General features: G+C 36.7%; 2 protein-coding genes across 2 annotated transcripts; one reads left to right on the top strand and one right to left on the bottom strand.

The window, feature by feature from the left end:
- Positions 1–1,185: 1,185 nt before the first annotated feature.
- LOC107960013 (transcription initiation factor IIA large subunit) lies at positions 1,186–5,281 on the bottom strand. The gene is made up of 11 exons (XM_016896212.2): positions 4,866–5,281; positions 4,490–4,660; positions 4,239–4,391; positions 4,032–4,089; positions 3,896–3,954; positions 3,564–3,686; positions 2,315–2,467; positions 2,100–2,163; positions 1,856–2,016; positions 1,649–1,732; positions 1,186–1,538 (listed from the first exon to the last, which is right to left on the bottom strand). The coding sequence occupies exons 1-11, from the start codon at positions 4,986–4,988 to the stop codon at positions 1,515–1,517; spliced, it is 1,173 nt and encodes a 390-aa protein (XP_016751701.1). The 5' UTR covers positions 4,989–5,281; the 3' UTR covers positions 1,186–1,514.
- A 642-nt stretch (positions 5,282–5,923) lies between these two features.
- Positions 5,924–8,529, top strand: LOC107960015 (protein PLASTID TRANSCRIPTIONALLY ACTIVE 16, chloroplastic). The gene is made up of 5 exons (XM_016896214.2): positions 5,924–6,739; positions 6,916–7,368; positions 7,487–7,555; positions 7,642–7,700; positions 7,819–8,529. The coding sequence occupies exons 1-5, from the start codon at positions 6,305–6,307 to the stop codon at positions 8,369–8,371; spliced, it is 1,569 nt and encodes a 522-aa protein (XP_016751703.1). The 5' UTR covers positions 5,924–6,304; the 3' UTR covers positions 8,372–8,529.
- The last annotated feature ends 2,199 nt before the right edge of the window (positions 8,530–10,728 follow it).

Consider the following 10,728-nt stretch of genomic DNA (forward strand, 5'->3'; position numbering starts at 1 on the left):
AATTTCTCCAACAATAACTACCTCTTTTTGAGTCAGTTATGGCTGTCTCAGATTCCCCAACTTCATCAAATCTTTGATCCAATGAATCTGTCCTTTTTTGTTTTTTAACCTTATTTTTCTCACTAAAATGGAAGAAATATGATGTGTTGGTGTTGTGAAGAAAATATTAGCCTCACAATAAGGAACCAAAAAAAATTAAAATCCCTCAGTCATTTGCAGTAAGTGACCGTTAGCCCATAACTTCTTAACGGACGGTCGTTGAAAAATGTATTTTCCTCGTAACTACTTTTAACTGACTGATGACCTCCAATTTTCCCGCTTTCCAAAACAAGGCCTCCATTCCCTCTTTTTCTCTTTCCCCCCCTTTTTTTTCTTTTATATGTCTGCCATTGCCATGTTTTTGTTTAACCATTGCTAGTTTTTGTGAGTATTGAGATTTGAGAGTGTTAGAGAAGGGAAAAAAGGGAGATTATTTCTTTGTTTTCAACAATGGAGGACTGTGGCAACATATTTGAGAAACAAGTAATTGGGGTAAGCAAAACCAAAGTAGGGAAGCCACCCACCAGGCTACAAAAGCACGCCCCAGAATCTCTTAAGCTTGATCAAATGAAAGCTGCCGAAGCTCCAATTCCCATTCCGCTACTCACACCCCTCGCTTCATCGCCTATTTCGTTCCCCGAGACGGACGATTTCATGTTTCCAATGCCAAACAACATGAATACTCCAACACCAACAGCATTTGGGTGGAAACCACCAGTTAGAGCAGGGTTTACTGTGGAGGCTCCCACTTTGTTAGCTCTGTTTCACAACAAATGTGTTCTTGTCAACGATGCAAAATGATTACAACAACCAGTACTGTTCATTAAATGGGGGATTTTCTCTCCATTGTCGATACCAGTGCCCTTCCCATCTTTTATAATTCGTTCTAGGTTAGTTGATGTTTGCCATTACCTTATCAATTATGTTGATTCTTTATATTCTTTTCTTACTCTGTTTTTGCCTTACAATAATAGCAATACAGCTTGTTTGATTTTAAGATTTGGCTGTTGGTAATATGCTAACAATATCTCAAGGCGAGAGGTGTATTTCAGCAACAAGCAAGTAATGTAGACGCAAAGCGTTGGTTTAGATTTTGAAACCAAGCGGACAAATACATACATGTAAAGAAAACAAAGGGACCCGTAATTAAATTTAACCAAAATGTCTAAGTATATGGTATAAATGAAATTACATATTCCATTGCAGAAGTTTTTAGAACTGCAAGAAGCTGTCTCAAGTAGTCATCCATTCTAAGGCCGAAAATGCTCTCTTCCTTTATGTACAATACGACAACCATCGAACCCAAGTCTTAAGGAAGACATTAAAATAAAGCATATCCCATGCCCCTCAATCAACCTTTCACTCTAATAATAATTAAAAGACAAATTACGAAACACAGAATAACACCCCTTGACTTGCTCTTTTTAAGGTAACTGCTGCAATACGATGGCGACTACATTTTTCTCTTAACAAAATCAGAAATCAAATTCGCCTGTTGCCTGCAAATAGATAACATCACAAAAACTAGGGTTAGGAACAGAACAGACAATACTGAAAAGGAGAAAGCACCAAAGAGAAAAAAAAAATGCCATATCAGTGACATGCAAACCTTATTAAAGAGAATGTCTTTATTGTTTATATGCATGATGCCATCCTTAAGTGTGCACTTCCATCGGCTCTTTGTACGAGTCACCTACAAAGAAAAACATATTATGTCATCATTTCTTGCCAGCATGAACATTATAACTTGTATAAATACAAATTATGAATAGGTCATAGGCAGCAATGATGCATGCTGCACAACAAGCAAAATCACCTTGTCAAATTGAGCCAAAACTAGATGTTGTGTGTTCAGCTCCTCTCCCTGGTCCACATCATCCAAATCATCTTCATCATCATCTTCATTCAATGGTTCATCATCGTCATCATCTACTATATCATTTTGGGGAGCAGGGGCAGGTGTTGAAGCCTGAAGGTCTGGCCAGGAAACAAGAAAAGCAGGTCAACCAAAAAACCAAATAGAAGATGCAATCCTCAATTCATCCATTGATTAAAGTTACCATTTGGAGCTGGTGTGTTCACCACATTGTAGTCCTCATTAACAACTCCTTGATAATTGTATATCTTCAAGGTGAGAGAAGAAAATCAGAAGGCAACAACATTAAGTTAGCCAACTCTCCAATGATAAACAAAGAAAAATGTCCATTTCCATCACTAAGTCGCAGAATTACACAACAAGATTAGGAATTCATCTAAGAAAGCCTATGATACTTACATTGGGAGTAGAAAGCATGTCTTCGTACGGATCAGGAATTGGACCATCCAGTTGAGGAATCTTTGATGATGACTTAGATAACTCTGCCAAGATCTTGCTTTTTGCAGTGGTTGTTGAGTGACGTCTATCCAGGAAATTACCACCCCTACTTCCCTGAGATTAGAAATATATGATTAAAAAGGGTGTATAATGCATTAATAATAAATTCAAACATTACAACATTGACTCTGGTACAGAAGTACCCTTCTGGTTTAATTAAAATAAAAAATTTTCCTCACAAATATTCATCAAATTATACATAGCTCAGAGCTTAAACTATATTTGCTTTTGCCTTTTTATTACCATAAAAGGTAAGCGAAAAATGAAAATAATGCAGGGGCAAGAGAACACGGTTTATCTGAAGCAGATCCAAGTATCTAACAATAATGGATAAAATGATTTAGGCTAACAGATAAAAGGAATTCATATAAGTGAAGCTAAACAACATCCTCTTCTCACACTGATCTTAAAGACTTGAAGAGTTTTAGCCTTTGAGAACATTCTGTGTCAGATCAAAATCTACTCAACAACACATCATTTAACCTTTGAGAATGTTCTTTTCTGATTCATAGATAATAACTACAAACCTAAAACCAGTACCTATAAACATAAGACCACCATAACTCCAATACTGTCCAGAATCAGAATTTCCAGGATGAGATTGATCTGTGTCAAGTACTATTAATAAACTTATCCCTACTCTATTCTCCATTTAAATAGAAGAAACTAGCCATATTCCTACCAATCACCAAAGACCAATATTTGATCAAAATAACATGAAGCCATCACAAAGGAGAACAATAAGCAGTGCAAGTTAATCAGATTACTCTTATAATTCTCATTTCAATATTAGCATTTTAGCCAGATATAATTAACAGATAGCTTTCTATCTGCCAACAGCTTATCAAGTGATGTTAGATTAAGTTGGAAAGCTCTTACCTGCATAAGACCCTCTGCGGTGATAACAGCCAATGGGTAGAAAGCATGTAATTACAGTATTTCCAAGTTTGCAATATCAAATCAATGGTTTAAATTACCATGATATTTTAATCAGGCTGTAACATCATAGATTCAAGAATCCTTTTTCTTGCCCCGAAGAAAATTAAAAGAACAAAGGATTCTATGACTTTCTGGGGAAGGAAGGGAAATCCATGGTCCACAAAACAATACTGAACATGATATACAGGTACTAAACAAGAGAACAACTAACCTCTGCCTTTGCAACTTCAGATGTAGCATCTCCAGCTCCATCTTGTTGGGGTATATATCCACCATTTTGGTATTGTGCAAAATCCTCACGTTTTCTCTTTCCAGATGACATCATAAAGAAGTCCTGGAATTTTCTCAGTTATTAAAATTAATCACCAGCTTAAGTAATACCAGTTCATTTAGATGGGAACAAGGATTATTGAAGGAAATATATCCCAAACAATTCAAACCATTGGGATTTGAAATCCTTTTTGTGCGACCCAGAAGTTCACCCAAACCAAGAAAAAAAAGACAATCTCTATGCATTGTGATGCCACTCAAAACAGTAATCACCTGTGTCAGGGGTTGATTAGAGGTTCCCCTGTCCACCTCCTCCCGCCCTTCCACATAAGCTACAAGAAATCGAAGTGAATATTAACAAACCATAGTGGGTTAAAACTAATTGCTCTTTTAATGTTGTCATACTAACCAACATTAACATCAACACTTAGTGGGGTCCTTTGATTTGACCAAGGAGAAGGAGATTGCTGCATAAGGGGGAAAAAAAGAATACATCAGCAATAAATCTACAGCAATCTCAAAAAGCTACGTTTCCTTTATGTGGCTAGTAGGTAATTGCAACAGCCATAACACAATGTCGCATAAATGAAAGTGACACTAACAGAACATTTCTTACCATATACGGGCTTGGCCTTCCACCTTTTATGTCAGCATTACTGCCATTATCATTCACGGGAGTAGGATAATCACTACCTCCAGTAGGGATGTTATACATAGAACCATCCGCACTACCCGGCAGTGGTGTAGGAACTGGCGTTTGCAATGGAGTCTAGGCAAGCAAAAATCTCACAAAAAAAAAATCACAAAACAAGAACATCCACCATGATTTATAAATTCATAAAAGCACTGGAAACAGAACTAAGTTACCGGAGGGAAAAGCATATCAGCTGTAGGAGTTTCGTATTCCTCCGTCCCTTCATAAGGAACATTAAGATCGTGCACAGGAGTAATTGCGCTACCAGGAGTAGGCTGTTTCTGCGAAGACCTCTCTATCGGACCCAATATTACTCCCGCTTGCATCATCTTCGCTTCCCAAATCTAAAACCCAACATCCAAGGCAATCAATTCAACTATACCAGCTCCATTGAAATAAGATCAATAAAAAACCCTAGTACTTCAATCAGATCAAATCCAGACCCGAAAGGAGTACTAAAAATATGTATTTCCCCCCTAAAATAATGAAATCAAATACTAAAATTTAAAAAAATCATATAAAAAAGAAAAAAAGAGAAGGATTGTGTACTCCTTGGAGTTCGTTGAGGACAGCTTCGCCGGGTCCACCGTTGTTGATGAACTCTTCACGAACCTTGTTGATGACATCTTCGATGACGTTGATGTAAACCGAACTCGTTGTGGTCGAGGCCATTTTTTCACAAATCTTCTATCTACAGCTCCTCCTCCTCCTTTCTCCTCCTCGATTCTTATTTGACTTCTTCCAAACAAAGAAATGTCTCGGATTCTACAGTTTTCCCGGGAAAAAATATTAGGAGAAAAGGGAAAGAAGCATGGGATTGGGATTGGGATTGTGAAGCTTAAAGAACTGATCGATCAGATGAAATTAGAGAAGGGGCGACTTAGGGTTTGAAGAATCGGAGCTGAGAGAAGAGAGAGAAAGTGAGAGAAACAGAGAGCGGACGAGAAAAGGAGAATAAAGACTACAATATAAATAGGTTTGCATCCGATTATAAGAGTGAGGCCACGTGGCGTAATCTCAAGGCCTCTTTCTAGCCTCTGTAGTCAGTACAATTTGTTTGGTCCAAATCTATCCTCAGTCCATGTACTTTGACAAAAGTTAGGATTTAGTCCATGCACTTAAAAAGTTAAAACCTAAATTATTGTTGTTAATTATTTTTATTTAAAAATCTCAATTCAATCATTAACATAGTTAGTATTGTTCATCAAAATTTACCAACTCGGTTATGAAGTGACATAATATTGACAAAAAAATAATTATTTTAAATTAAACAAATTTTGACAAAAAATAGTAACAATATTAATGATAAGATTAAGATTTTAGTGTGAAAAGTAGATGTCAAATTCTGTAAGAACACAGGGACTAACAGCATATTTTGAACTTGTTGTTATCCAATCAGAGTATTTTGTTTTGGGGGTTTATTTATTAGATGTAGTAAAATAATGGAAAGGAAGGAGGAGTTTGATCACCGTCCACGTCCATTGGATACTTTTGTCCATATATGGGGGAGACACATTTTTATCTCTCTTTTTAATTTTAATACAAAAGATTGATTTGGTTACAGTTGAGCGTTAAGTTAAATAGAGAAGAACATGGCATGGTTGAGCACATTTCTTACACCTGTTTGTGCTTGGTTCCCGTGGAGTGTGGACCATGGCTATGGGAGTTTGTGTCTGGTGAATGGATGAAGCTTGAAACTAATATAAAGTGTTGACGGTCGGATCTGTCATTTTCTGGTGGTTCAACATAAAATCTAATGTGTTTCCTCAACGACTGGTGTTCGAGTCTCCTGTAGTAGATAAAACTCTGACTACGTGGCTCAACTCCATTTGCTGCCTTTCTATCACCTTTCTCATCTGGATAAAACGCAATTCGATTGCCATTAGCCACAGAGATTGACTACTATTAACAACTAAATGGACCTTAGATAAGCATAGAATTGGATTGAAGGAGAGAGTCGTCCCTTTGCTTTGAGTTGGAACAAATCCATGGCTCCATCTCTCACCTCCAATTCCTTTCTCTTAACCACCACGCCCCGCTCAAGGGTAAACCTCAAGTACCAAAGGCTCGTAGTGTTTGCCAAAGGGTCCGGTCCCTTCTCTCCATTTCAGTTCGGGAAAGCTAAAGACAACCCTGAAGATGGTCAAGCTGAAGATACAGGCAATTCTAGTCCTTTCCGCTTCGATTTTGGTAAGTTACCTGATGTTAAGACTTTGGTCCCCGTCGTCAGTAACCCTTCCTCGGGTTTATCGTTTGGGAACGTTAGAAGAAAAGACCCAAGCACTGTATTTGTGGCTGGCGCAACCGGCCAGGCCGGCATTCGCATTGCACAGACGTTATTGCGCCAGGGTTTCACCGTTCGTGCTGGTGTGCCTGAGCTTGCTGCTGCCCAGGAGCTGGCCCGTCTTGCTGCCCAATACAAGGTTAGCCACAATAAGCTCAATTTGCTAGTATGATTAGAGATTTCAAATGGTGTCAAGGATGCTTTAAATTATATATCAAATGTCACTTTATGGAGATGATATATATAATTCATAGATTTAAGGGTCATGTAAAGACCTAAATTTGATCTATCAACACTAACCTTCTGTCAGCACAGATCATATCCAATGAAGAATCAAAGCGTCTCAATGCTGTAGAATCCACCTTCCAGGATGCAGAATCAATAGCCAAAGCAATTGGCAATGCCAGCAAAGTAGTCGTCACGATCGGCCCTGGTGAGAACGGTCCCACTTCTGCGGTCTCTGCATCAGACGCTGTGCAAGTGATCCAAGCAGCTCAACTAGCCGGCGTAGGCCATGTTGCAATAGTGTATGATGGTAACCCGGGGAATGGTTCTACTTACAATGTGCTCGATGGCATCACGTCCTTCTTTAGCAACCTCTTCTCTCAATCTCAACCATTGAGTCTGTCCGAGTTCTTGCAAAAAATAATCGAAACTGACGTTAGCTACACGTTTTTAAAGACAACCCTAACAGATGATTATTCGGAAGAGAGCTCTTACAATGTTGTGGTGTCAGCTGAAGGAAGCATTGGTACAAACGACTACAAAGTAATGTAACATAATGTAATGTAATGTATGCAGTTTTGTCTGTTCCATTGTAAAAAAAAAAATTTCTTTCTCGATCAGAATCTCTGTTTGTCTCAATATTTTTGAAAACTTCGTTCAGGTTGCGAAATCCCAGATAGCATCTTTAGTGGCAGATGTTTTCTCCAACACAGCAGTGGCAGAAAACAAGGTACATTCATTGAATCTGTTCTTCCTTCTCATGTTGATTTTTTGTTACATATATATTTATGTCCTAATGGTTGCTAAATGAGGCAGGTTGTGGAAGTTTTTACTAGCCCATCGGCACCATCGAAGAGTGTAGACGAGCTTTTCAGGTAAATTGCTTGGGGACTTGAATTGAATTTTGTTACTTCAAATAGATGTTATAGAAAGATGCTATATTGGTGGGCAAAAACTATGTTGTAATTGATGTTTCTGTTACTTGCTTTTAAGTGCTATTCCTGAGGATGGAAGAAGGAAGGCGTATGCAGAAGCCACCGCAAGGGCTAAAGCTGAAGAAGAGGCAGTATTAGCAGCTGAGAAAGCTCGTGAGGCGGCCGAAGCAGCGAAGAAGCTAGAAGTGGAAGTGAAGAAGCTTTCAGAGCAAGAAGCGAAGGCAGCTAACCTAGCTGAAGAAGCCCAAGAGAAAGCACAGGTAGCAGGGGCATCAATGGAAGACCTGCTGAGTAAAGCAAAAGACTTCAGATCAGGACTATCTTGGGAAAAATTCAGTTCCCAAATAGCCACTGCAGTTCAAAAGGCTCCAAATGAGGAGAAGCCTAAAGTCCAGATAGCCACAGTGAGGGGGCAAACCACGGCTAGAAATCTACCGTCACAGAAAGCCAATGTGAAGCAAGCTCCATTATCGTTTTCCCCATTGCCAAAGCCAAAGGAAGCATCGAAGCCAAAACCAAAACCAAAGGCAAAAGAGGCAGAGAAAACAGAAGTGAGGAAGGTGTTTGGTGGGCTGTTTCAGCAAGAAACCATATATGTCGATGATGACTGAGAGACAATCCTTTCAAACCAATAACTTTGTGTCGACTCTTTCGGATATTTTCTTTTTCTTCTTTTGGTGCAAATATTGTCCTATTATTTGTGTAATAATTGTTGGGAAGGCTAATGTTACTTGTTCTTGTCTTCTAATCTGAAAAATAATTTTTCTCAGGCATTGCTTTACTCGAAACCAAAGTGAGTAGATGCTGACAACAATTCTAAACACAAACTATTGGCAAGTATTAGTCAAATTTTTTATGGTAATTAAATGAAACCTGTTATAATTGTTCTACTATATAGGTATTATCAGAACATCCATATTCACCATTCCTTGCCTTTGTCGGATATAAACCCCAAGGCTGAAGTTTTGTTAATATATATTTAAAATTATAACAAATTTGTTACTATTAAATGATTTTCAAGGGTCTTATGAGCTAGATTCCGTTTTGGACAAATTCTTTTTGCTATACAAATCTCTTTCAAGTTTAATTATTATATAAGAGGTGTTTATAGTGGTGTCGGGCTGGATTTGGAGTCTATCATACTCCTCTAACCTTGGTCGAATTGTGCCCAAGTAGAGTTTGAGTGTGAGTTGAATGACGGTATAATATTAATATAATTTATGTTTGTTTAAATTATGTTTAAATTTGCTCATATTTGTAAATAATTAATTCTATTTGTTTTAAGTTCATTATTTAAAAAATAATAATTTATATTATTTTAAATTAATATTTAATATGTATTTTAGTAAGATTACAAACATATACACCCTAAGGTATTCTTTGATGTTTATATTACAATATTATAGATTTAATTTTTACGTGATACAAATGATATAATATGTAAAAATAAAATAAAATAAAACAATAAGTTACAATATTGAAAACGAGTTGGATTCAAGCCGATCTCCAGCTTTGAATATTAAAACCTAAGTTTAATCCATATTTTAAATAGGTCTTATTCTCTTGTGTTCATTTTTTGAGTCTAATATTTTTATACAAAGCTTCAAATATTAGGAAGCACTTTAAACTTGAGTGACCAACTCTTGAGCAAGTTTATATGATATTATGGCGCAAACAATATATCAAGTTCTCCTTATCAAATAAAAAATAAAAAATATCATAGGTAATTTTTTTATATGAATTAAAGTTTTATAAAAAAACTATAGTACTACCAATAAGGCCTTGGCAATATTGGCAAAAGCTGAGGTCCTAGTTTTATCATGTTCTTGTTGGATTGCCATGTCATTTGTCAATTTCTTCATTCACTATTCATTATATTGGTTAAATTTTGTATTGTAATCAATCAGACGTATTATAACAGCCCGCCGACGGAGTCTTTGTAATTGGTTACGTTTGGCTTGTAGTTGGTAAAATAAGGATAGAAGAGTAAGTAAAGTGTTTATTTTAGCCAAGTATAGTATTTCGTATATGTGCCATTTGGCGAACTCTTAGGTTTGGCGAGTTATGTGGTTTGACGGGCTCTTATATTAAGTGTCCTCCTAACTCAGATGCCTTAGGCAAACTCGTTAAGTTCGCAGTTGTTTAGATTTGTTTATTATTTCAAAATTATGGTTTGGATAATTAAGTTAAGATTTAGTTAGAACAGAACTAAACTATTGTAGATGATAAGACTTAAATTATGTTAAGTGCACTTAATCACGAGAATCAAGAGTGTTAGTGGAATTATTTGACTTTTTCACTAATCATTGTTTCCGTATTTAAGTAAATAAAAATAGCGGTGGTCTTTCTGAACACCTTTACATTTTTTTCTTCTTTGATTTTCTCTAAAACTTTTTGAAAACCTAAGTTTAGAAAACCTCTCCAAAGTGAAGGTTTACAATATTTAGTTAACTTATACGTTAGTACCAGCTCACTGGTAATTACTGATGAACCTTAGGTTACTCTCTAAGTCATTTATGTGTTTCTCATTTTGCATGCATAGATCTTAGTATAGTGTGAGAAGAAGGAAACTTCCTAATTCTGGACTAAGTGTTGTTGGTTCTTACATGCATGATCAGATTGATAGATTGATGATATGATATGTTTAATTATCTTCATTTTAGCTCAAGAAGCTAACGGAAGTCCAAGCGATAAAGATTGTGCTAGAGTTTCTAGTGAGTTCCTTATTACCTCTATGTGCTGTAATTTTATTTATTTTATAATTCGTGTAAGGTAAGTAATCCTCCTTTGTAATGGATGAAAGATGTTATGTGGGTAATGGTTATCCAAAGTCTTCAATATGAGTACAACCTGTCTGTAAGATAAAGTAAGCATCATTCTTCATACTTAAGCCACTACTATTTGCTTCTGATATGATATGATATGATATGATATGATATGATATGTGGTGATGCAGATGAGGAGATAT

Source organism: Gossypium hirsutum, chromosome A07 (genome assembly GCF_007990345.1).
Source record: "Gossypium hirsutum isolate 1008001.06 chromosome A07, Gossypium_hirsutum_v2.1, whole genome shotgun sequence".
Lineage (NCBI taxonomy): Eukaryota > Viridiplantae > Streptophyta > Magnoliopsida > Malvales > Malvaceae > Gossypium > Gossypium hirsutum.

Bases quoted from the DNA above. Each gene is read 5' to 3' on its own strand.
- LOC107960013 (XM_016896212.2), bottom strand. From the start codon at position 4,988: ATGGCCTCGACCACAACGAGTTCGGTTTACATCAACGTCATCGAAGAT. The intron at 2,468-3,563 runs GTTAGTTGTTCT...TTCTAATCTCAG, and splicing joins CTGAAGTTGCAAAGGCAGAG to GGAAGTAGGGGTGGTAATTT. The intron at 1,539-1,648 runs GTTTGCATGTCA...ATCTATTTGCAG, and splicing joins AAGACATTCTCTTTAATAAG to GCAACAGGCGAATTTGATTT.
- LOC107960015 (XM_016896214.2), top strand. From the start codon at position 6,305: ATGGCTCCATCTCTCACCTCCAATTCCTTTCTCTTAACCACCACGCCC. The intron at 7,556-7,641 runs GTACATTCATTG...TAAATGAGGCAG, and splicing joins CAGCAGTGGCAGAAAACAAG to GTTGTGGAAGTTTTTACTAG. The intron at 7,701-7,818 runs GTAAATTGCTTG...CTTGCTTTTAAG, and splicing joins AGTGTAGACGAGCTTTTCAG to TGCTATTCCTGAGGATGGAA.